Here is a 27,467-nt window from a genome sequence, read left to right on the forward strand (position 1 = left end):
AAAAATTGTCATCCATTTTTGTTGTCACCATTTGTACTACTGGGTATGACACATAATAGCACAGTGCTCTGTTTGCGAACCCTTCCTGCACAGCGCTTACGTAGCATCAGAGCCTGGCTGGACAAATTCTTCTAATGTTGTGATCTTTTTGTTTCTTGGGTAACCTGCTTTAAAGGCTGAGCCTCTTTGCTGCACGATGTACTTAAAGTACCTGGCTGCTGCTTTTCACATGCTTTCTTTTTTAATTCCTTTGCAAAGATAAAATTGAATTTGCCCTTTTCAAAATGTGTTTTGTGGAGCAGTGATTGTGCTCCTCCAAGTCTCTCTTAAGATCTCTTTGCTCCCTGGTCTGGGTTTTGATTAACTCAGATTGCCTTCACATCTCTATGACTTTGTGAAGTGTTAACTCTAACATCAGTTGAGTCCTTTCATAAAAAGGGCTTCCTCTAGAATTCTAGAGGGGGGGTTATGAGTTTGTTTTTGTTTTTATTTGAAACTTTGTGTTCTCATTTTGTATTTTTTTTATTGTGAACCGCCCGGTGATCTTCACATAAATGGTGGTTTGCAAATTTAATGATGATGGTGGTAATAATAATCGTGATGTGGGTATAATCTTGTTAAGGTTGCCTGAAGAAGAAACAAACACACACAAAAACCTGTGGGTCATCCCAGGGGTGTAGGAAGGGGGGTGGTGGGGGCAGGCTGCCCAGGGTGTCATCCGGGGGATGACAAAATCCCCCCTGGGCGCCAATCACTGAACCATATGCCCCCTGGACGCCAATCACGGCGCCAATTGCCCCCAATGGGTGCCAATCGCCCCCCCTACGCCAAAGGATAAATGGATATAAATCTGATATCAGGAATCACAAGACAGAAACCAGTAGGAGAACATTTGTCTCCCAGGACATTCTATACAAGATCTCAAAGTAGCTGTCTTACTACAAAGGAATTTCAGAAATAGACTGGAAAGAGAAGTTGCTGAATTGCAACTAATTACCAAACTTAAAACCATGGAGAGACCTGGTCTGAACAAAGACATTGGATTCTTATCTCATTATACATGGCAAAGCTATCTTTAGCCATCTCACCCCTTGCTTCTTCCTGTAAGACCAATTGCAGTTGTTAACAGTCGTCAACACATTTTCCACACCTATCAGCCAATCACCCATTCCCACCACCCTTCTGATTAATACCCCTCCCCACTCTCTCACTATATAAAAGGGTCTGGTGACTTCTGTTTCAGTGTATCTGAAGAAGTGTGCATGCACACAATAGCTCATACCAAGAACAAACTTAGTTGGGCTCTAAGGTGCTACTGGAAGGAATTAAAAAAAAAAAACCCCAACACAAACCAACATGGCTACCTACCTGTAATCGCCCCGCTGGACAGCTTGCACACCCCCCCCCCAGCGCTAGACAAGCTAATCAAGTAGATCAAGAATGAAGAACTTTCAGTCCTCCAGATGTTGCTGAACCACATTTCCCTTGGGCCTTGCAGGCATGGCAAGTGGTCAAGGATGGAGAGAGAGATAGTTCAGTAACGTGGGGGGGGGGGCAAAGTTTCCACTACTTGAAGTAAATCCCACTGCTAAGTCATGTATAGAAGCCTCATGGTGCAATGGGTCAGTGCATTTGACTGTTAACCAGAAGGTTAGTGGTTCGAGTCCACCCAGGAATGGCTGTGGGCAGGATTCCTGCATTGCAGGGGGTTGGACTAGATGGCCCTTGGGGTGCCTTCTAACTCTGCAATTCTGTGATTCTATGCAACTGCTTGGTCGAGTTAAATAATCAGCTACCTAAAATATGGCAAGAAACCAAAGCCATTATTAATCAAAAATAGTATGTCTGTCTATCTGTCTGTTTCTTTTGGAGTGGAAACAAAACCTTCCTGTGTATATCCTAAAGGAAGATAAGAGAATTTTAGATACGTAAGAGTCTGTTTGTGGTAGCTGATTGTGCGAGGGTCATTAATACCTGGGTGAGAGCCCTTAGATGTCTGCCTTTGAATCTTGACTACAAATGCATAAATAAATGAGTAAATAATTCCCATTGTGAGTTGGCTGCAAATTCCAAATTTTGTTGGATAATTTCCTACTATTTTCCTGTGTGTGTGTGATTATTCCAATTATTTGGGAAGGAGAGAAGGAAAAAATATTGAGACATTTGTCATAACCAATTAAGCCATGTTTCCAATGATTACCTGTGATAATCCAATCCAACGATTAGTCATGATATTTTTCGATTGTTGAGAGCAGCAAGGAAGGGGTGGGGAGAAGCAAAGTACAGTCTACAGGTGGATTTTGCTCTCTCTTTTTTGTAAACGAGTTCTGTGTAAATTGTGAACTGCCCTCAAATTTCTAGATATGCCTGTATCATTTTAATATATGCCCTATTACACACTTTGAATAGCAGTGATGCAATAATGCTGCAGAATTACTTCTATTTTATTTATTCTTATTCTTATTTCCTGTCTTAGAAAGATTTCATGGCAAGTTAAGTCAGTAAAAAAGAGGAGACCAATTAAGCAGATTCAGTCTGTATTGTGCGTAAAGCAGATGCTTAATAAAATTAGGAATACAATTGAGGCTCTCTTCTGTATTACCTAAATTGTCAGTAATATATTCCTATGCAGGATGAATGCCTTTTTGTTGTGCGTTTTCTAAAGTTAGGGAAGCAAAGCAAATCATGATTAGCAGTGGCTGTTTGTTATATAAGGCTGCATAGAGTAATATGGCTTTTTGTTTTGTGTGTGTGTGTTTGTGTGTGTGTTTTTCCTCTACAGGGCTTGCTCTCAGAAATCCTGCGAAAGGAAGAAGACCCCAAGACCGCATCACAATCTTTACTGGTAAACCTTCGGGCTATGCAGAATTTCTTGCAGCTGCCGGAAGCAGAAAGAGATCGAATATACCAGGATGAAAGGGAAAGAAGTTTGAATGCAGCTTCTGCAATGGGCCCCACACCTCTTATAAGCACACCGCCCAGCCGACCAACACAAGTAAACTATTTTAAAGTCTTTCTGATCTGTTTGATGCTAAATGATGTACTTTGATGATGTGTGAAAAGGAAAGGCAAGCTGTATAGCTGTTGTTGTTTTTCAGATACAGTAATGCAGCTGGAAGTTCTGATTTAGTTTTGTGTATCAAAATTGCATGAGCAGTGCAGCCTGCATTGGTTTCGCTTTTTAAAAAAAGGAAGTCGGCAGTCTTAGTAAAGTCCTCAGATGGATTACAGAGATTTAGCCTTGTGGTGTGAAAGTCAACCAGGTACAAAATTATGATAGTTCTCTGAAGCTCCTAAAGGTTTGCACTAGCTCTGAAATAATGCTTTAAAATCCTGAAGGGTGTTGCAGGCTCAGTTAATTCCATTTGATCAGTTACAGGCACAATGAGTGCCTGTATGTGGAGCCCTTCAAAGAACACCGTAATGTGTGAAGGGGGAGGTACATCTTTGAATGGAAAACAATAACAGACATTCAGCCGTGAATTACTAATAATGGATGTCTCTTTTAGTAACAGGCATAGCTATATATATATATATATTTTAATAATCAATAATTTCATTGACATTATTTAAGCAGATTCTTCAATAGTTCTCGAAACCCAGTCAAAGATAAATTGAACTAAAGTTTCTGAATTAGAGGCTGCTTGGACCCTCATGACTTCTTGCTGCTGAGATGGCGTTTGTCTTCAGATACACTGCCCACAATTTCTAATTTCAGGATTTCTTTCTGTGAGCTTATCACTTAATTCTGTGAGCTTATCACTTAATTAAGATCGTTTAAACACCTTTGAAATCTAAATGCTTGGCTGTTTGCTATATAGAAAATAGTTCTAACTGACTACCTTTGTGCCAAGTCTTATTTTAATGACACACGTGAAATGGCCAAAGTATGAAATACAACCTTCCATCCTTGAGAAATAACCATGGAGAGGACAGTTAATGGAAACACTAACATTTAAATATAAATATGCTTCCAGGCGCCACTGTAATAATGGAGTAGTAAACTTTGTCCTGATAAAAATCCATTCTGAATGAGAGCAACTGCATTTATTATACCTCTTGTGCCATTTGAAGAACTGAACTGAAAAGTAGTTTGTTTTGCCTGGAATGAAGTACTTTATGAATTTTATTGTACAATGTCATATTAAAAGCTAAACCAGGATTAAAAAAGATTTTTGTCCCTAAACTAAAACAGTACTTATGGGAATATGTATATAAAAGGGTTGGGGTTTTTTGTTTCATTTTCACATGGGAAAAAATATGAGAAAGCCCATATTTGTGAAAAGCTGTTAAATTACCTGTTTGGGTAAATTTGGGCTTCGTTCAAGAAATATGAATGACTCCAAAAATTCCTGTTTTTATTGTCAGCCAAGATAGATAGAATTGCTAGGAGATGTGTCTTTTCTAAATATTTTTTAAAGAGCTGCTAGGAATGGAAATTATATTTTCTTAGACAGATGAGAATAAAGGCTCATGGCAGTTTCATGGAAATGTTAGCAAAGTTTTGTCACCATTACAAATAACTGCATAGTTGATTCCTGGTTGTATTAAATTTTTTAGGTGTAAGATTTTAGTGGGCATTTGTTTCAAATTTTGCAAAGTGCCTTAATGCACTGATGATGCTGTATAAATAACAACTCTTCTTATGGGATTCAGTGGTGCTCCAATTTAACATAGTGAAAGTTTTATGTCCTTTTGCTTCCACTTTCTTCCTTAGCTCTGTCCTGAGTTCATTTCTTACTCTAACACTAAATTATTATTTTTCAGAAAACATAGTATTATAAAAACTTCTTTTAAAAAAAATCTATAATGTATCACACACATTAAATTGTGACTGATGCTTTCAATAGAAGTTCTGGAGGGGGAAAAGCCTTTGTAGATAGCCTCTAAAAGGTTAATTAGCAATACGTAGTGCTCAGTAGAGCACAGCAGACTAATCATCCATGATATTCTTAATGGTTCAAGAGAAACTGTTAGAAAGGAAGGGAAGTGTTTTTGAGACTGATCTGCTGTGCAAGATTTTGGAGAAATGAAATAACCCTTCTCTAGCAACCTATAACCCAAGTTCATAAAGGTATGCCAAGCAGCCTAAAGTAATTTGTCCTCATCTCTCGTCATTCCCCCCCCCAAGTTTTCAAAGAGTCTTCTAATCTTTGTTCACTATTATATTTATCTATACGCAGTTAAAAGAATCCCATGCTCTTGACATTATTTGGATGAAGCATGTTAGAAAATGTAGTTTCGATAAAAGGCTGTGTCTGGCTTGTTGGGTAACCTTCCTACAAAGAACTGATCGATGAGACAGGAATGACCCTAGAGCAGTGATGGCCAAACTTGGCCCTCCAGCTGTTTTTGGACTACAACTTCCATCATCCCTAGCTAACAGGACCAGTGGTCAGGGGTGATGGGAATTGTAGTCCCAAAACAGCTGGAGGGCCAAGTTTGGCCCTCACTGCCCTAGACCGAAAAGAGCGTACACATTTGCTCGTGTTTTGTCTGGGTGCCTGGAGTTGCTAGGTTTGCTCAGCAGGGAAGAGTGGAAATTTTAACCTTACTTGTCTGGGAGGGATTCGGTTGATGGTGCATCTTAACAGATTTCTTCAGCCTCTCCATCAATTGCTGAAACCAGAGACGTGGATTATTTGGTCAGCTCCATGAAATTGTGAAAGCAGCCCCTGCACCACAATGGTTTCTAGTCAAGAACATGAACCACCTGGCCATCTGTCAGGGAGTCTTTAGCTGTGTTTCCTGAGTCTATAAATTGATAAAACTTGTTGCTGTTGCTGCTGCTTACATATCAAGGTGGTATACATAGTTCTTCGCCTCCATTTTCTCCTCACAACAACCCTGTGAGGTAGATTAGGCTGAGAAACTGTGACTGGCCCTAGGTCACCCAGTGATCTTCATGGTCAAGTGAGCTTCTTCTTACTGCTGTGTGTGATGGGAAGGGTGGTGTGGGGAAGGCTGCACTTTCTCAACGAAAAGGAAAGGCACTTTGCATGTGCTCAGGAACTTTTACTAGGTTCAAGCTTGCTAGTTGAAATAATTGTTTCATTGACTTTATTCAAAACTGGGCTGGTGGAAGGGTCTTGGGGAGTGCTAACGGTTCCAGGCGCTGGCAACCCACACTACACCAATGGTGTGTTGTTACAGCTGTACTGCCATTCAGTTGGGCATCCTTTGAAATGTGACATTCATATCTTATTTTCCAGGTAAAAACTACGGCTATTGCAACAGAAAGGAATGGAAAACCAGAAAACAATACTATGAACATTAATGCTTCCATTTATGATGAGATTCAGCAGGAAATGAAGAGAGCTAAAGTGTCTCAAGCATTATTTGCAAAGGTTGCAGCAACTAAAAGCCAGGTAAGGGCCTTATCAGGCATCAGTGGGCTACATTTGCTTTTCCAACATTTGTTCCAATGTGGAGTTGATTTGGCCTGCATTTAGAGGGGGAAACAGAATGCTATATGGACATGTTGGGTAACAACAATGTAACAGTTGAAATTTGCAATACCTTTGAATAGCTTTCTTTGAATGTTGCCTTATCTGTTGTAAAATTTGATGTTTTTCCTTGTGATATGAGGGAAAGCTACCATCATAATGGCCAGGGACTCACAACTCGAACCACACTGAAGGTCTAAATTATATATTGCTACAATGATCATCATAAATAGTCTATTTTCATTTAACTTATTAATCTTAACTCTTATCTTCCCCCCTCTTTCCCCCATAGTTTTCTGTACCATTATCTTCATAATTGTTATTAATCCACCACTGTCGACATCCGAAAACCTCTGTTAGCCCTTCCTCTTTTTCAATCCTTAACATATTGCTGTATCTCCCTGTACAACTACTGGTTTGAATCACCCTCTCCTCTTATCTTTGTATCTCTATGTATACAGTGTCTACCCAAAACTTTATCAATATTACCAGGTGGTCTAAGCTTGAGGCTTCTATCATTTGCATAGAAATACTTATACTTCTTGCCCCTCTCTAATTCTGCGTGTACCTTTTCCTATGCTGCCTTATTTTTTAATTTATTTTTTATTTGCTCTCATTTGTTCAGTGTATCATTTTTTTTGCCTTCTTGCCTTATTCTGATGACACAGATCATTTAGTCTGTTCGGTCCCAAACCGGATCCTTTCTCAGCATCTGCTGCTACTGCCCCAGAAACCATTTTAAATGCTGTTGTACAAGCTTTTCAATTTTAAATGCCAGTAGTTGGGTGCTATTATAATACAAGTGTTACCTATAGAATATCCAGTGGTTTAATATGAACACTCTCATTTTTTTTAATGAAATTGAATAGAAAGTCAGTGTGCAGAGTGAAGGTAATTTACTGCTGGAGACAGAAATGGCATGTTTGATTTTTTTTCTCCACATAGCAATTGTGCTCAGTTCGCTGGAGATAGTGGTACATTATTGTTAGCAGTGTTAGAGTTCTTGAAACACATGGCCAAAATTAGATTATACACATGAAAATATGTGGAAACAGGGCAGTTAACTACAAAGTTGATTTGCGTGGTAGATTTTCCTTAGCCATGATATCAGCTTCTTAAAACTACCCAAAGGGTGTGTGTTTGTCACTTATAGCTTGAGTAATATAATATAAGTTCCCTTTATTGGGGGTGTATTTTGGACTCTGTTGTTGCAGTTTGTTTTGTTATTTAAGCTTCAACTTTGGAAATATTTGCAGTTGGGAGTTGCTCCATCTTTCATTACATAGAAAAGATGTTTCTTTTTAAAGTTATATGCTGTAAGGAATACTTAAAAGGATATTTTGGAAATGTTATATCAAAATGATTAAACTCAAGCTGTGGACTGTAAAAAATTATAGCTTTACAGGCCACATGCCTGCCTACCCTTCAATCACTGTCAAAGTGATAATTTCTGCAATAATATGTTTCTTTTATTGTGGGATTCTAAACACCAAGTGCTGTTTAAACATTAAATGGAATTGTTTATGTTAGCTCTATACTCACTGTGTCATACACCAGGCCACTATAATCTCTCATGGAATGTAAAAATTCTGTCATGAATCATGGCTTGTGTATTGGAAATTACTGTAATTTTGATTGGAAATTACAGGGCTCTTGAAATGTTTCTAATTATGATAGAATGTTAACCGCGACTTCAAACCTGTGTGCTTCTTTAGATGTCTTTTATTTTCATGCGAAGGTTATGCATTAAGATGAAACATCCGTTGCCAGCACCCGACCGTGTTACCCATCCTTGGTCTTTTCCAGTTTCCCTTGGATATTGTAGCCATAAAGTCACTTGGTTGCTTACTGTGCTAGTGTAGTTGATGCCAAGAGTTTGTCCCCACCCCTGAATTCTAACTGCATCGTAAAGTCCACGTAGGACACATCTTCTAATTTAATTTTAAATCTAGTATGTCTTTTCTCTTGAGTATAGACCAGAGGGAATATCGGTAATCTTAGGAAACAGGAAGTTTACATATAGTTGAAAATAACTGATCTAACAATAACAGTATTAGGTGATACATTATTGAGAGTACCTCTAATCTTATTTGAAAGCACATTCTGCAGTGCACATCCTTCCAATTATTATTGACCTAAGAATATTAGTACATATACTTACGCACTTTTTAAAAAATAGTTTGCTGAATATTACAGAGCACTTTGTGCAAGAGGCACCATTACAAACAGTCCATTTTAATTATTCCACTGGTTTTAGTTTTAAACTGAAAAGTGTGGAATTACAGGCTTTTAATTTCCAGACATTGTGGTCTGGGATTCCTAATATCACCAGTTAGCATTCACATCTTGCTTTTATTTGCTCAGCATGGTTCAGCTGTGCAATACGGCTTTTGAGACTGCAATCCTATACACTGCAATCCTGTAATAGGTCTTACTTTTGAAAAGGCAATTTGTCAGTTCTCTAGTGGAAGCCACACTTTTTGGCTGCAGCTGAAGAAAGGCAATTAAGAAAGTCCAGGAGTATGCAATAATCTTAGACAAGTGCATCTCAGAACAGCACCCATTGTCTTTCAACCCTTGTCGTGGCCTTCCAAAACGGTTACATACCATTCATTCCCTACTGAATGGACAACTGAATTTCGGGGTGCTGAAAATTGCATTGTGGAAAACAAACGTGCCAGTCACCTTAATGCAATCACCATTTAAACAAATGGCTGCTGCTACTGCAGTACAGTGTTCTGGGTAGTAAGAAGCTGACATGGAAAGAGGGCGCACAATTTGGAAATTAATAACTTATTAACAGTGCAAGCTGCTTGACAGTGGAACAGGCCACCTTCATTGCAGGTTTTAAAGTGCAGGTCAATGGCCACTTATCGTGTGATGTAGTACTGGATTTCCTACATCAGCAAGGAGTCAGACTAGTTCCATCCAAGTCTGTGATATCCTGTTGAGAACAAGGATAAGGCATAACTAATTATATTTGTACTATACAAATATATAGAACGGAGTCTTTCACTGTCACAACTGCATTATTTAATTTCACATGTAAAATAGACAGGTGTCATTTGGGTGTTCTCAGACTTCCTCACTGTACAGTGTGACACGAGGACTACTTTTTTTTTGCTAGGCTGTTTCCCACCTCCTTGTGATGTTAAAGGGAACCTAAGTATATAAGAAGAAATCTTGGCAGTGCTTGTGGTTTAGGGAAGCCCAATGCAGAGTTTCGCTTTTACAGTGTGGTAGCGCCATGCCTAGAAACAACTGCTGCTTGGTCATTTCAGTAGCACAATATATGGCCCTGCCATTTTGCAAAAACGGATCCCCTTATTACTTAGTTAATATCGCGATGACATTGCTTAAATTGCACTGGTATTTATTTTCTGGTATGAATGTTTGATAGTATTTTTATGTTTCCATAAAGAACTATTCATCTGGCACATCATATTGGATAATCATGAAAAAAAAAAATTAGATTGGCTATCATAGCTTTGTTTTTTTTTTTATAAGATTTTATTATTTTCCAATAGAAAAAGAAGAACAAAATACAACAACAACACAAAATACAACAATAGCATAAACCTCAATAAAAAACACAATAAACATTAAACCTAATCAACAATAAACAATAAACATAATCAGCATTAAAAACAATAACAACAATAAAGACATAGAGATAACATATACAAACCTTAACCAATATCTTTCTTTGAATATTTCTTGTTTCTAACTTCTCTATTTGGGGACTTCCCCCGTTCCCTCCACTGTCTTCAGAAAACATATACTTCTTCAAGGTAGCTTTATATATTATTCAATTCACTTTTACCCAAATTTAATATACTTAGCTTTCACTTAGTCAAATATCTCAATCACTATGTATCTTATCTTGACAACCTATCTTAACATATTTTGACACATACATCTTTCACATAACAACAATTCCTCTTACCATTCCTATCTAACACATATCTACCAAAGCCGATGTTCTGTTTATTTCTGCTCAAATATTCAGTTTAACTGATTTAACCAAATAGTCTTTGAATTTTTTCCACTCCTGCGACGCCTTCCCCTCCCTCTGGTCTCGGATTCTGACGGTCAGTTCTGCGAGTTCCATATATTCCATCATCTTCATCTGCCATTCCTCCACCGTTGGTATCTCTTCACCTTTCCATGTTCTTGCCAATAAAATTCTAGCTGCTGTTGTGGCATACATAAAAAACACTCTATCCTGACTGGGTATCTCTTCATTGGTTATGCTCAGGAGGAATGCCTCTGGTTTCTTACAAAAGGTAACTTTCATTACCTTCTTAAGCTCATTATAAATCTTGTCCCAGAAGGCACTTACCGCTGGGCACAACCACCACATATGAAAAAAGGTACCTTTCGCATGTTTACATTTCCAACATACATCTGACATTTTGGTGTTCATCTTAGCAATCTTAACTGGTGTCAAGTACCATCTATAAACCATTTTCATTATATTTTCTCTTAAACCATGACAAGCAGTAAATTTAATACCTTTTTGCCACAATCTCTCCCAGTCATCCATCATAATATTATGTCCGACATCTTTTGCCCAATCTATCATTGAAGATTTAACCAGTTCATCTTTTGTATGCCACTCTAGCAAAAGATTATACATTTTGGAAAGGTTTTTAAAGTTCGATTCTATCAGTTCTGTTTCCAGTTTTGATTTTTCTACTTGAAAACCAATTTTTTTGTCCATTTTAAATGTTTCGTAAACCTGATAATAGTGCAGCCAGTCGGGGACCTGACTTTTTACTTGATCGTAACTTTTTAGCTTAAAGGAGTCCCCTTCCTGCTGCAATATGTCCATATATCTTAACCAATTTGCAGACATATTCGGTCTCTTATATGCCTTGGCCTCCACTGGAGAGATCCATCTAGGAGTCTTTCTCTCAAACAGGTCTTTGTATCTAGTCCAAACCTGGTATAGGGATTTTCTCACAATATGAGACTTAAAAGTTCTGTGGATTTTAGCCTTGTCATACCAAAGGTATGCATGCCAACCAAACATATTATCGTGTCCCTCCAAGTCCAACACATCAACGTTCTCTAGTTTAAACCAATCCTTTAACCAGCAAAAGGCCGCGGCTTCAAAATAAAGCCTTAAGTCCGGCAGGGCAAAGCCTCCTCTGTCTTTAGAGTCTGTTAAAATCTTAAATTTTATTCTTGGCTTTTTGCCCTGCCATATAAATTTCGATAGGTCCTTTTGCCATTTTTTGAAACAGTCTAATTTGTCCAAAATTGGTATGGCTTGGAATAAAAACAGCATCCTTGGTAGGACATTCATTTTAACCACTGCTATTCTTCCCATTAACGACAGTTTAAGTCTTGTCCAAATCTCCATGTCTTTTTTTATCTCCATCCACAGTTTTTCATAATTGTCCTTATACAGGTTCAAGTTCTTGCTTGTGAGATTGATACCTAGATATTTTACAGATTTAACAAAATTGAGGCCTGTGGCTTCTTGTATTCTTTGGATCTGTTCTGCACTCATATTTTTACCTAAAACTTTGGTTTTCTGCTTATTTAGTTTAAAGCCAGCTACAAGTCCAAATTGTTCAATTAATTCCAAGGCTCTGGGGACACTGCCTTCTGGTTCTTGCAGGGATAGCATCAGATCGTCCGCGAAGGCACGTAGTTTGTATTCCTTCTCTCCCACTTTAATTCCTTTTGTCTGTTTATCTTTCCGAATCATATTCAGAAGGACTTCCAGGACCGTAATAAAAAGTAAAGGGGAGATAGGGCACCCTTGTCTTGTTCCTTTCTCTACTTCAATCTCCTCCGATATCACACTATTTACAATAACTTTTGCTCTTTGTTCTGTGTAAATGGCCTTTATGCCATTTAAAAATTTTTCTCCAACTCCCATCTTTTCCAAATTCTTTTTCATAAATATCCAGGATACTTTGTCAAAAGCTTTCTCTGCATCAACAAACAATAGTGCTGCATCTGTGTTTATGTCTCTCTCCAGTTTTTCTAAAATGTCCACAATGATCCTCGTATTATTACTTATTTGCCTTCCTGGCAAGAAACCTGCTTGGTCTCTATGTATATAATCTTTCAACACTCTTTTCAACCTTGTAGCCAAAACATTTGCAAAGATTTTGTAATCCACATTCAAAAGGGATATTGGACGATAGTTTTTCATTAGAGTCTTATCAGTGTCTGGTTTTAAGATCAGTGTGATAAAGGCTTCTTTCCACGTCTCTGGTGCCCTATCTCCTTCTAGTATTTTATTGCAAATTTCTCTTAACGGCTGTGATAGCCAGTCTTTCAATGTCTTGTAGTATTTTGCTGTTAATCCATCCGGTCCTGGAGCCTTCCCCAGTTGCATGTTGTTTATTGCATCTTCTATTTCTTGTGTCGTTATTGGGTGGTTGAGAGTTGTTAGTTTTTCCTCTGGGACCTTTTGCAATCCGTTCTTCTCCAGAAATCGGTCTATCTCTACTTCATCTATCTTCTCCTCCTTGTACAGTTGTTTATAGAATCTCTGAAAACACCATCTGATTTCCTCCGGTTTCTCTACATTTTTTCCATTTACTACCAATTTACTGATGACATTTGCCTTTTGTCTTTTCTTTAATTGCCAAGCTAGTAGTTTTCCACATTTATTTGCAGATTCAAATGTTCTTTGTTTCATCATTTTCACTTTCCATTCGATGTCTTGATTCATGATATTAGCGTATTGGGATTGCAAGTATTTGATTTCTTTTTGAATTTTAACACATCTGGGGTGTCCTCTTAGTTCTTTTTCCTTTTCTTTGATTAATTTCAGCAGTCTCTCCATCTCTGCACTCTGTTGTTTCTTCTTTTTTGCCTTTTCACTAATGAGGAATCCTCTCATTACCGCCTTACTTGCATCCCAAGCAATCCTTTTCTCCACATCTGAATTCCAATTGATTTGAAAGTATTCTTTCATCTTTTTCGCCGCTCTTTCTACTAGCTTGGTATCTCTCATCAATGCATCATCCATTCTCCACCTGAAAGAATCCTTGGAAATCATTTTTAGATTTACCTGTACCGGGTTGTGGTCTGAAAGCGTTTTAGGACCGATTTCTGCTTTTTGTAATTTTGGAGCCAATTCATTCGAGATCCAGATATAATCTATCCTCGACCATGACTGCTGAGATTCGCTGAAGTACGTTGCCTCTGTTTCTGTGGGGTTTTTCAATCTCCAAGAATCTACCAAGTTCAAATTGTCCACCATTTCAAAAAAAGTCTTTGGGAGTTTCCCATCGTTTGTTAATTTTGTTCTTTGAGATCTGTCCATCAATGTGGAAACTGCCCCATTAAAGTCTCCAAGGCAAACTACCTTATAGTCCAAATAATCCAACAGCAAGTCATGGATTTTTTTATAAAAGATCGACTTTCCATCATTTGGTGCATAGAGTCCCAGGATTAAAAATTTTTCGCCTTGTACATTAATTTCAATTGCGATGTATCTCCCTTCTTCATCTTTAAATAGCTGTCTTGGGCTATATTTCTCCTTTGCATAAATCACTACTCCTCTCTTCTTGACCTTATCCGATGATATGAATTCTTGGCCTAATTTTTTGTTCTGTAGCAATCTTCTGTGACGCCGAACTATGTGGGTTTCCTGTAGACATATTATATCCAAATTCTTCTTTTCTATGCTATAAAACACTCTGCGTCTCTTTGGTCTCTGGTTTAATCCCCGAACGTTCCAAGTCATTAACTTGAGCGCCATTTCTTTGTTTATTCCTCTCCTCCAGTTGCCTGTCCTTTCTTATCTTGTTCTGGATCTTGGCTTGGTCCTGGTGGTCCCGGCGGTGGTGGGAATACTTCTGGAAACTTGTAGAGCTGTGCTGGATCCAATGGAGTTCCTTTAAAATGTTCCAGATGCTTGTCCAAAAACTTTTGCTTATCCGCCAAGGACCTTATTCTTATCTTTTTCCCTTCAAACGTAAATGCCAGGCCTTCTGGAAATTCCCAACTGAAGGAGATTTTTCTTCTTCTTAGCTCCGTCACCAGGTCGTTATAAGGAGCTCTTTTCTCTAAAAAGAATCTGGGGATGTCCTTGTAAAAAATTACTTTATTCTGCTGTGCCACCAGGTTGTTTCTATAGTGTAAATCCAGAAAATAGTCTCTGTCGTGCCTATCGTGTAGCACAATCAAACAGTCGCTGACTGTTTTGGTGCTTTTCTTTCCTCTGGAACCTCTTGGTCCAAATCTGAATGCCTTCACTATGCGTGCTGAGACGTTTACCTCTTCAAGCTCCCAAAAAGTCGAAAATAGTTTCACAATATAGGCTTTCAGGTCTTCCCCCTCCAATTCTGGAAGACCCCTTATTCTTAGGTTTCCTTCTCTCTGATGTAGTTGCAAAAAAGCAAGAGACTCTTCCACAGTCCTCTGTCGTGTTCCAATATTTTCGATCTGCTCCAAATCTAAATTGTCCAATTTTTCCTCCACCTTTTTTATTTTTTCTCTGACCACTTTAATTTCCTCCGAGTCTTTTTTTAACGTGGTCACCTCCTGCCCAATTTTATTAATTTCGTCTCTGTTCTTTCTTACATTTTCCTCAATTTGGCCAATCGATTTTTCTAACGTTTGGGTGGAGGCTTTAATATCGGCCTTGATGTCCACTTGGAGCTTTTCTATTGCAGAGTTAACTGTTGTATTCACTGATGCACCAATAGCATTAACCGATTCTTGTGTTTGCTTCAAGCCTTCGGTGACACTTTTTAGGCCTTCTGCAATTTCTGCAACACTTGCAGCCAATTTCTCCATTTGTTCCTGAAGAGTTAAGGAAACAGAGCCTTTCCTTTTTTCAGAGCCAGTTCCTTTAGATCTAAGTTCCATTCCTTGTGGGCTCTGTAACTGTAATCTCAAGGTCACTCCAGTTGCTATAGTAACAATCTCAGACATTCACAGCAGAAGACCAACAGTCCCAAAAGTAAACACCAGGTGGCCTGCAGCTAGCCTTCTGAGAACAAAGAGGCTGCTGAGCCAGGAGTCCACAATAGTCCATTAATCCAACTTTTAGGCAAAGAGTTCAAATTTTTCAAAATTGTAAATTCCTTAAAGCCAAGAAGAGTCTATTTTAAATAGCCCAAGCCAGTAGCTGTTTTCTCACTTGCAGTGTAACCATCAAGTCTTTAAAGTAACTTGTATCTGGCTGTAAAAGAGTCAAAGTATCTCCACTGGTAAACAGTCACTGTAACACTGGAACACCAACAAAGAAAAAATGGCAACAATATAACCCAGCCCGCTACTGACCCGGAATCCTAATCCAGAGGGTGAGGGGCTTCTTCTTTTGCCATATCAACTGTTTTTGGAACTTTAAACAAGCTTTAAACAACTTTTAAATCACTTTTAAAAAGTTTGGCAGAGTTCGCAAAACTTTTCCCGTTAGCCGCGGCTTTGATCCTTTAGCGCTACCAAGCTCGCGCAAACAGTTCAAAGGGAGCAGGCTTCCTTTTAGAGTTTCCTCTGCAAGCAGTGCTCTTTAAACTTGTGAAATAATCCAAATTTTGACTTACAGAGTTTCTTTGGAAGTTTCTATGTAGGAAGTGCCGGGTGCTCAGGTCTGGCGGGATCGCTGCTTTGATCCTCCGCAGGCAGCCGCTTCTTCAGTCCCGTGCTGGGGCTCCGCTCGCCCGATTCTCCCCCTTACGAGGGTAAATCAGGAGCGGAGACAGCACGTCTGGGACCCACGAAGCTGTCGGTCCACGGGACGCTCTTCCCGTGGCTTTAAGGGACCCGTGGCGCAGGCACGGAGCTCCCTATCGCCTAACGGAGGACGGAGCCGTCGGACTCCCGTCCGCCATTGACTCGGCACCTAACCGGAAGTCCCACATACCTCTGGCTATCATAGCTTTGATCCATTTGTTGCATTGCAGTAACATTCCTCCTTACATTAGTTTAGCACCAAATGCTATATTCAGAATAAGCACTGTTAATTAAAAAAAAAAAAAAAAAATTTTATCCTGAGTATCTAAGACAGATTGGGTTTTTTAAAAATAGTATATTCTGATATTATTAAAATATCAATAGGAAAGCGGCAGGATATAAATCCAACAAATAAATAAATAAAAGATTTCTGCAGCTACAGCAGTGAAACTGCAAAAAACCAAATGGGCCCAATCCAGGCTAAGCACTTTTTTCTCACTGATTTAATGGTTAAATACGTGCTTGGATTTCCCTATTTGAACTAAAGGGTCAAGTTTAACAAACTTGATTGTGACCAGTATATTTTTCCTAAATATGCTTGTCTGGTTGATACAATAAATAATGAAGCCATCCCCCAAATACATTATCCTTTACAGAACTATTTCTGTTACCGAAAGGTAAATAAGCCACAATACATGTAAGCATTTCAAGCATACTTGCATTCTGCCCTGCTCAACAGTAATTCACTGGATTGTATTAAGCTGTTATAAAACTTCACTTTGCATAGAACATTCCTATGTAGAACACAGTGCTCACTGCAGTGTGATTTGATTCAGTTCTTGGCCCTTGTTGGAAACATTTGTTTTTCTAATGTATATAGTACTACATGTACTTTCAGTAATCTGATGTAGCTAGAGATAATGCTGGCCCACTCCTTTGCTGCATGTTACAGTATATTGCCTAACTTCCGGCCCTTCTATCTTTATCATTCCAGTTGTTCAGTCACTTACACGAGCTGAAATTAATAGGCTCCCATAGCTTGGTAGCAAACTACATGTGCAATGCTTGGCTGCTCTATGAGCATTTTAATATACGGTAGGAAAGCTGTGCACAAACGTATTATGTAATTAAACACTTCTTCTCAACTTGCATTTTACAAAGGAAATTGTGGTTTTGAACATATTTCCTACACTCTTTCTTTCCTCCTTTCTTGCTTTCTTTTTCACTCTCTCATGCACACTTCTTAAACTCAGGCCATGTCTTCTACTAGCTCTTCTACTCTCCTTGTGTGATTTCATCTCTTTTTGGACCACAGCTGCCTGGAATTTGCATCCTTACTCCTGCCTTTCTGTTGCCTCTGGTTTGCATTTGTTGGCGGTGGGCATTATTGGTTGTTCTGTTCTTGTAATGTTTCTCACTTGCTTATGGACCCGGCCACTAGTTCAACAGGCATTGTAGTGGGGCTGCTTGTAAAGCAGTTAACTGAGCAGAACTGCTAAGTGTTAGCTTCAAACTGCAGATACCCTAATTTGGCCAGACAGGCATGTGTTGCATCTAGGCTATTATGTTTCCGATACATAAGTGACTTGTTTCAGTATTTTAGTTATGGACCGAAACTAATGGCAACTGACTTTTGTCTTTTCAATTGATGGTTTCGGAACAGCTGAAGCTTCTTTACTGACCAACTATATGTTTAATAGTGTTGCAAAACGTGTGAATTTTGCATGACTGTTTACACATGATTTTAAAAGCAAAGATGAAATAATATATAAATAGTAAAAGTGCAAACTTGCAAAATTTGTGTGGGGCATCTTGCTCTCAAGCACTGGAGCACCTTATTTGTGCTTACCTGAGGGAAAGCTTGTCAAGACTTAGGAACACTCAATATATGACTGCTTAAGTCACTCTTGCCTCTAGGGAGGAGATATATATATATAGGGAGGATATGGTTTCTATGTTACAACATCTTCACTTGCTGCTAATCCATTTCTGGGCACAATTCTAAGAGCTGTTTATGAAGTACAACACCCCACATGACTTGAGAACAGGTTATCTGAAAGGCTGAATTGTCCCATACGAGTCTGGACAGGTTTTAATATCTTTAGGAAAGGACCTTTTTTCACTACCGAGTAACTGAAGGACACTTGGTAGGAGCTCAAGAGAGGGCCTTCTCTGGTTCCCAGTTCTAAAACTTGCTTGCCAAGGAAGGCCCACTTAGTTCCTTCTGTCATGACCTTCTGCCAGGAAGTGAAGAGAGGCCTTTGGTGTCATAAGCTGGCCATTGTAAACCGGCTAGTAAATTTGTTAACAGTTTTTACAATTTTATAGATGTGTTATATCTGCCTTTGTTTTTATGTTTTTGGTGGTTATTTGTATTTTCTTGGCAACTCATTGTTCGCTGCCTTGAGCATCATTTGGGTGGAGAAGCTGGAAACCTTTTTGTTTTTCCCAGTGATACAATTGGTGATACAGTATACATAGTTGTTGTGATTTGCCCTTTTCAGGTCACTGGCATTTTAAGTTCTGTGTCTTATATAAATATTTTTTAAAAATGAAGTTATCACTTATACATATGGGGCTGTATCCAACTAAGTTCTGCTCAGAATTAACACATCTGTTAACTCCAGTGTGTCTACTCTTAAGTAAAACTAGTATTGGGTGCAACCCAGACTGATTTACCTAGAGAGAAAAGAGAAAAATGAAACAGTGTTGGTGGTACAGAGGGGGGAGAGTAGTTCAAGGGTTGAAATCCACCTTTTACTTGGTCTGCATAAGGTTCTAAGAAATTCTGCTAAATATTTTGGAATTTATCTTCTAGCCCTCTTATATGAACTGTTTGTTCATGAGCTGCAGGATCTCAGAGATCTTTCACCCGTTGGTGCTCAACAGGAGACATTTCTGGCTTTCCACTTATGCAGTATAATGCATCATTTGGCTAGGAGGGTCACCTTGTAAAGATGAAGTTTTTTTTTTTAATGGTGCTACTTAAAGGCCCATAATAAAGGCCTGTGGGATAGAGGCTTCCAGACCTTTCCCTAGCACCGTTCACTACATCCACTCTCCAAGTTCAGAACAAGGACTGACTCCACCTGCTATAATAGCAATAGCCTCTGTGATTAATGGGTTGATGCGGAATTGAAACGGAAGAGTTCTGCCATCTGTCCCCTGCTTTTGCCATTTATCAATAAGCAGAGCATGGGGTGGGGGCCCAACTGTTTTCCCAAACCTTATCTTTCCCATACAATATGAAAGCAATTTAAGGGAAACGTAAGGAGTGCGGTAGGGAGGAACGTTGTACCTTTCCTCCCCCCAATTCCCAGGATCAACTGGGCTACCCAGTGTCAGAAGTCATGTGTAGGTTCCCAAGTGCAATCCTTTATTCCCTCCTTCCAATAGGAATAAATAAATGAGTTGTTCACTTATGGGTCGTTCCTGCCCCTTTTGTGTGCACTGATCCATCTTAAATGGTCGCACAACAGGTGCTTTGGAGGACTGAGACCCAACGGTGAAAATTTGCAGTCACAATAAATTTCTATATATATAAAATCAGCTGTGCATGAACCTAGAAGTCACCTAGGAGCCAAATTTAAATGACAGGTTTTATTTATTTATTTTACATTTTATCCTGCCCTTCCTCCCAAAGGAGCTATCCCACCAGAATAGAGAGGTAGGATGTGAGCAATGCATGCCAATGATGAAAGGGGATTCTGCTACTGGTGGTGCTGGCAGTGCTCTATGGCTGTTTTTTTTCTTAACAAAACACAAATGAACAGCAACAAGGAAGCACTATCTAGACTCCTTGCTTTCTATTTTAAGATATGTCTAATGTTACTAGACAAGCATAGAGATGGAAACGATAGAATGCAAAGGAATGTTATTGCAAATGGGTCATTGTTTTTATCCTTACGTTGCGCATTTGTGTGTTTTATGTTGTAAACCGCCCTCAGATCTTTGGATGAACGGTGGTAAATATAATATAGCAAGAGGCCAGGCTGCATCCTGCAAACAGCAGCACCTGCTCTCTGTCCTGTTCAGCAACCCAGTCCTAGAAGTTTAATTTTTAGGTGCTGGTAGTGCTACTGGCATCTGAAATTTTGGTACCCTATATCGAGAGAAATAAATGAGGAAAAGGGGAACTCCAGAAATGCCCAGAAAATCGGATCAGGTACCCACAGGAGTCTCCTGCCAATAATTTAAAACACAGTAAAAACACACACACAAAAAACCAGTAAGAACTAGATAAATAAATAGCAGCCAGGGCATGCTACTGACAGCTACGTAAAAAACACAAATCAATATTACAGCATCTAAAAGACCCCATCACAGTGGCACATGAAGACAAAATCCCAGAAAAAACTCCAAGTGATGATCCTCCATTTGCAGAGCAGGGTGCCACAGATATAAGACCCTACTTGCTAAGAACCAGCAATGTCATAATATTAACACAATACATAATTACAAGTTTTTGTTGCAGGAAATTATGAAGGATACAAGGTTAGATTATGATATTCCTTTGAAAAACGCTAAGTATTCTTGGGCACTGAGCAGAATGGTCATGCCTTATACAGCAGTCAGTGTAAAACAAAATTTTAATGAAATACAAAAGCCTCCAAGGCAACAGCACTTATCTTACAGATTCAGTGATCAAACTACTCCTGGTGGTTTGTACATTTGCTCTATTAAAAAATACATAGTGGAGAAATCTATAGTGTTTTAATGAAAGTGGATTCATTAAGCCTACCACCTTCCTAGTTTTTTACCTCTGTCTTGTGATGTCCCTTTATAAAATATTCTTGCCGATAAGCACTGTGGTGCATATAACGGTTCTGTAACTCATCAGGCTCCAGTGTTGCCTCAGTACCTCTGATTCAGAAAATCAGATCATAGGCTGCATGCTGTCATATATAAGGTGTCTGATCCTTATTACCAGTTTGTTGATGCACAGACTCCGTCAAATTGACCATTGCAACACATGGTTTGCCCCTGAAACTAGCTGTGATAATTAGTGTGGCTCTAATGAGACAGAATGTCACTGATCTTGTGCTGAACTGTTGAGTATCAACGCTACGGATGGGCAACTGTCATACCCTGCCATCTGTGACAGAGCCTGGCATATTCTGTTTCAAGGTGGAGCATGCTCAATAGAATAATTTTAAACAATAGTTCGCTGCTTGATCAGAGAGAGCTGTGTGATGGTAAAGTGGATTATGTTTTATACGTTGACTTCTGATGACTAAATCAATCACAAAAGTGCTAACTAATTTATTTTACAATTTGAAAAATATTTACAGATGTTTCCTATTTTTTGCTGTCTGTAAGCTCAGGTGCTTCTTTTCATTTTTGTATCATTGTTTGGGGAAATTTCTTAGTGAGTTAAACAGAAAGTTGGTTGCCTTGTAATTTGCTTTTAGGCATTAAATTCACGGTGGAAATAGACATGTTTCTCTCTCACGGTACCTCTCCATTTTGTTTGGTGGGATTTTGCTGGTGTTTGTACATTGCATTCACGAAAAGTTTAAATACCTTGCAGCTTCTGCAGCAGTTTGTGGTTATAGCCAATCAGTGAAGTGAAACCACGGATATGTCACATACAGATACCAAGTAACAGAGAAATGACGCCTTTGGTGTGTACCAAATGGTGTCTATAACCATAAAAGAAAACCTGCGAAGAAGGCTTTGTGCCTGGCACAGGGGCCTTTTCTAGCCAGCAGATGCTGTCCTTAAGTTAAGACACTGCTAGCACATTTTTCAGGAGCGAAAGTCCAGCGCTGCTTATCATTCCAAAATATGCTTTGTTGCTTTTTATTTCCTCCTCCTCTGGCAGACCACACAGGGCTTGTTCTGAAGAACATTTTCGCTAATCTGATCAGGCAGCCAAATACGCCGGGAAAACTGCTTTAATGATCCCACTAATTACCTCAAGTCAATATGAACTGTATTATTAGACTGAGGGAAAATATTCCATTAGGTCTCCCCCTTGGGAGTTTCTCCGCTTTGTGATGTCACTGAAGCCTTCGCCCTCTCGCTTGTAATTAATTTTATTTACACACGCAGGCACGCACAAGGTCACACCTGCACAACCAGAGCTGGCCAGGGAGCTAGTGGCACTCAGGCTTAATCAGATCTGTCATAATTACCATTCTGCATGTTTCTGACACACGCTGTGAAATATTTCAATTTAACTGCCGCTACCAGCACAACCAGATGTAGTACGAGTGTGGCTGCATTGGAAATATTATTCCTCAGGATAAACTCTCTCCTCCTCCTTTCCCCCCCTCCCACCCCCTCTCCCTTTTAACAGCTAATGTGGCACAGAAGCTGATGTATCCTGTAAATCTTGAATGCAGCGCTAGATTGATAACAGCAGATTAGACAGTTTAACCACAAACAGCTTGTTCATTTTTCACAAATGAAAACCACATGTGGTGCAACTAAAATTTCAGCCCTCTTTTCAGTGGTGGTTCTTTTTCTCGTTGCTTGTTATTTGAGGTGTGTTGTTTGCCCAAAAGATAACAAAATCACGTACTATATAAAAAAGAGTTGCTATCCCTTTCCAATTTTTTTTTACTTTAATTTTATCTAACCTTTTATATTTTTTTAACGTGTCAATCTGCTATTGTGGTCCCCAGATCCTTTTAAAGTCCTAGCTGGAAATAAAGGTTGCAGTTTGTTTCAAAATGACTCAAGTTTTAACAGTACACATTCCAAAAACAAAGCCATTGGGGGACATTGGACCTCAAAGTCTTCACTCAACTTCTTCATGGGGCTGTCAGGAAGCCCCAGAGGAGGAGAAAAAAAGAGAGATGCATAAGTGAAATACTAGGCTCGCAACATAAGAGAAAACAAGATGGAAACCCCAAAAAATGCATAGGTGAAATATTGGACGCATAGTAAATAATGGAAAGGGTCCAATAGGCTAATCAGTATTGTAAGTTTGTACTCTGAGAGTGTGCTACCCCTGTGTCAAAATAGCCAACCTGGTTCAGAATTAATCCCCTAGGCTGAGGATAGCCAGCGTGGTATTCTCCATAAATTGTTGGACTCCCATTATTCCCAGCCAGCATGGATTGGTCAGAAATGATGGGACTATAGGTATAATTTGCTCCCAGATCCAATTACTCCTTGCAATCCTTTATTAATATATAGTGTGTGTGTGTTCCTTTCTTTCTTTCTTATTCCAGTGTTCTTAAAGAGGCATAACCACATAAAAATACAATTTACAGGTGGAAAAGATGAATTGATGGCAAGATACTAAGGTTTTCCCTGTCCCTTAGACAGAATGGAACCCAGTTAGGTTTGGCATGAACCAATTTAACTTGCCCATTCTTTTAAAAGAGGGTGAATCAGTCTCCTGATAGCTTACTAAGTTAAATATGTGTGTGATTGTTGTTTCTTTTTAAGATAAGGTTGGGGAGGAGGTAAAATACTATTAAGCCTGTCATTTTTGAGGAATACATGAAGTGGTTCAGTTTTACAAATATTTCAAACAGCTCCTGGGGTCCACAACAATCCCATTAGCATAGGAGCATTCATGTATATTTTTTACCTGTAATGTAAAGCGTGCCTTCCACACACAAAAACAGCAATCAGATCGATTTTTTCCTGTCTCACACTCAGCATGACCTGCATTTGTAAAACACCCTGCAGCAGCATTATTTTAAAAGACAAGAGGGCAGGTGAATTTCTCAGATGTTTTTATAGTCTTCTGAAATTGAGACAACTGCCCAATCTCCTGAAGACCAGTGGTATTTTTGTATCACTCTTGCATTTTATTTTGGCCTAGAAAGCGGGAAGAGGTAGGGCAGCAAACATATTGGGGGGCAGGGGACAGGAACACACAGCACTCCATGTGATTTAAGCTGCCTTGATCAGGAACCAGTTTGGGAGGAAAGTAAGGGGCATTGATCCTGTAAGTCCTCAATTGTTGTCAGGTGACGAACATAAGAGTAGAGCAACATAGCCTCCAACTGACAGGCTTGGGTGATACCCAAATTATCATCCTCAGAATAGACCCACTGAAATAAATGCACAGGTTCACTATTTCAGAGGGTCTGCTCTGAGTCCGTCTAATGCTGACCAGTTGGGGTAATGAAAGTGTTTGCAAGTGCCTGTTCTTCCCCAGGGAAACCTGCCTAGGAAAACATTAAGAATCCTTGACCTCGGTAAATATCAAGTATTGCTATGATACAAGTGAGATTTAATTAGTCAAAAAGGTAAAACCAAAGGCACGGCTAACAACCTAGATAAAAGCACATAGCGTTCCCAGTCAAGTTTGTACCTGTTTAGCTTCAACAGTGCTATGTAGTAGCAGGTGCTCCTAGACTATTTACTGGTCAAAGTGAACATACTCAGAGATCCCACTTATTTCATTTATCTGACCTAAACCCCTAAGTGTATGTTAAAAGCAAAATTACAAATACAATTCATAATACCTTGGTGTTTGTTTGTTTGTGTAAATCACTTTTCAAATCGAAACAATGCTAAACAGTTATAAACCTATGGATGGAGATTAGATACTGTAGTTTTGGATGCAAATGTATGGTAGCAAGCTTATCAGCTATTTTACAAGGCTAAGCAGTAGCTTGCCTTTGGTTGGGTTTTGTGTTGCACAACCTCTTATAAAACTTGTGTTGCAATCCCCAGGTTGTTTAGGATGGCTCAATGAGGGGCGAAACATTTTCACAACCCTTAAGGCCAGGCTCACGTGGATAAAAAGTGAGCAGCAAGGTGGTACAAAAATTATAAAGCAAAGGATCATAAATTCTTAAGAGCAGTAGTTGCCTAGCCTGAAGATCTGGAGCTACTAGATTTGCAAGCAGAGTTGCATGCTCCTGCTTTTCCCTATATCATGGAATGAGAGACCTGAATTCAGAAACAAAGCAAGTGGCCTTTTGTAAGTGACTGTCTATTGGACTTCAGACCTCCAAGTGATAGGGAATGATGTGAGGACTTACATGTTAGAAGCACTTAAAAAAATTATTCATCATCAGTGACACACAGCTCCTCCAGCTGTGTTGCACAGTGTGTGTCCTCTGAGTTTTATAATACTGCCTCTGACGCTGCCAGGAACATGTTAATTGGGTGACATGAGTAGGAAAGCCCTGTATTACAAGACTTGTCAGTTTGCATACAACACCTAATTAAGGCCAACACTCCAATGTTCTTGAACATTTATTACACTAGTTGCATTTGTCTTTTCAGAGAGAGAAGAGGGAGGGAGGGAGGGAGGGACAGAGAAAGAGAGAGAGAGAGAGAGAGAGAGAGAGAGAGAGAGAGAGGCTAGTGTATTTTGTAAGTAACAGGCTAGTGTATTTTGTAAGTAAAAGTAAATGGGAAGACAGAAAGAACCTGCGTGGACTATACTAATATTAATGGTTTGCTGAGGTCAGATACAAATATAGCTAAGGAATTCTGTGTGTCAGATTTTATATTCAGCTGTATAGTCAGATCACTTATGCCTGAAAGTTCTACCAAGAAAATATCTGGAATTTCGCAATAATGAGACAAGCTATAGTTAATGAACAAGAAGGATGAGGGGAGGTAGCAGTTTTCTTCCATAGGAACCAATCAGTTGATAATGTAAGTATTATTGTTATGTGTTTTTAAAACTCATCTATAAAAGTTACAATTATAGGCGTCTGCTTACATGGCACTTTGGGAATCTGTTTTTATGAAGGACTGATTGAAATTAAAGTGAACTGTGGCTGATTACATAAGGCTTAATTTTTGTCATTTTAATATTTCACATTGTAAAAGAATGAGAAACAGCAAAATATTGTGTACATGCACACTTCTTCATTGTGCATGCACACAAAAGCTCATACCAATAACAAACTTAGTTGGTCTCTAAGGTGTTACTTAGATGCGGGTGGCGCTGTGGGTTAAACCACAGAACCTAGGGCTTGCTGATCAGAAGGTCGGCGGTTCAAATCCCCGCGACGGGGTGAGCTCCCGTTGCTCGGTCCCAGCTCCTGCCCACCTAGCAGTTTGAAAGCACGTCAAAGTGCAAGTAGATAAATAGGTACCGCTCCGGCGGGAAGGTAAACAGCGTTTTCGTGCGCTGCTCTGGTTCGCCAGAAGCGGCTTTGTCATGCTGGCCACATGACCCAGAAGCTGTACGCCGGCTCCCTCGGCTAGTAACACAAGATGAGTGCTGCAACCCCAGAGTCAGACACGACTGGACCTAATGGTCAGGGGCCCCTTTACCTTTAAGGTGCTACTGGAAGGAGTTTTTTAAAGAAAAAATTGTTTCAACTATGGCAGACCTACCTCTAAGCAAAATATTGAACACTATCTGGACATAGGAGAAATTGGCACAGTTCAGACATACTGTATTGGCCTGTGTAACGGATTAGCCCTAATATGGAAGATTCAATACACTCTGATTTAGTAAGAGTTAATCCACCACCACCACCCCAACTTAACTGACAGCGTGTCCTTTAGGGGCGGGACAGGTCCTGGTTTAAAAAGGAGGGAACAGCCGTTGTTGGTGGTTGGGCAGTTGGGAGTTGGAAGGGTAGAGTGAGGAGTGGGGAGCAAAAGAGAGAAAGTGAGATAGCTTGATATCTTGAAGTAAAAGTTTGATGGAATTGATGTGTAAATGCAACTAATATTGTAACCTATGTTTGAAAAATAATAAAATTCTTCTTTGTTGTGCCAAGAAGAATTGTCTCAGTGGTTCTAGCAGTGTATCAAAACCCAAAAAGGTGAAGACTCACGAGGGGGTATAACTTGCCTAAGGAAAAGAGGATAGTTTGTGTCCCAGAGTCAAACCGTAGGGTCAAGAGGGTGAAAACCTGGAGTGCCCCATACCGTGTTTCTCCTAAAATAAGACATAGCCATAAAATAAGCCATAGCAGGATTTCTATGCATGTCTTTCAAATTTATTAAAATATTAAATTTGGTTTCCAAATTTATTGGAAGCGTCAGGTATTCGTCGCAGCCTGAATATATGCCTCACTTCCCCCCCAATTTTTTCATGAAAAGTTAAAGTGCGGCTTATATTTGCGACCTTATGGTATGCATCCAGGAGCGTGGGAAAAACAGCAGCAGGAACGTGGCAAAGCGGCATAGCCCCCGTCCTCCCCCCCCCCCCGCAGTATGCAGCCAAAGAGCAGCAAGGAATTGAGCGGCTTATATTCGGGTATTTTTTCTTTTTCCACCTCCAATTTTAAAGGTGCAGCTTATATTCGGTTGCTGCTTATATTCAGGCCAATACAGTAACACTTCCCACTCTAACCATGGTAAGGAGCTTGGCAGTGTTTCTAGGGGAAGGCAGCTTCCTCGTGCTTTTACTCACATGAATTCCCCATGGGAGTGCTTCATTAACGATAACCTTAATGTTGCTTACCAAATCTTCTCTGGTAA

At 39.4% G+C, this 27,467-nt stretch overlaps 1 protein-coding gene across 26 annotated transcripts in view; it reads left to right on the forward strand.

Annotated features, from left to right (window-relative positions):
• Window positions 1–27,467, forward strand: part of SATB1 (SATB homeobox 1) — a 123,056-nt gene that overhangs the window by 71,204 nt on the left and 24,385 nt on the right. For all 26 annotated transcript variants that reach the window (XM_033166006.1, XM_033166028.1, XM_033166005.1 and 23 more), the window contains 2 exons: window positions 2,783–2,995; window positions 6,213–6,368. In XM_033166006.1, the coding sequence (XP_033021897.1) occupies window positions 2,783–2,995; window positions 6,213–6,368 (369 nt within the window). The remainder of the gene's footprint in view (window positions 1–2,782; window positions 2,996–6,212; window positions 6,369–27,467) is intronic.

The sequence above is a fragment of the Lacerta agilis genome, chromosome 12, assembly GCF_009819535.1.
Source record: "Lacerta agilis isolate rLacAgi1 chromosome 12, rLacAgi1.pri, whole genome shotgun sequence".
In the NCBI taxonomy this organism is placed as follows: Eukaryota; Metazoa; Chordata; class Lepidosauria; order Squamata; family Lacertidae; genus Lacerta; species Lacerta agilis.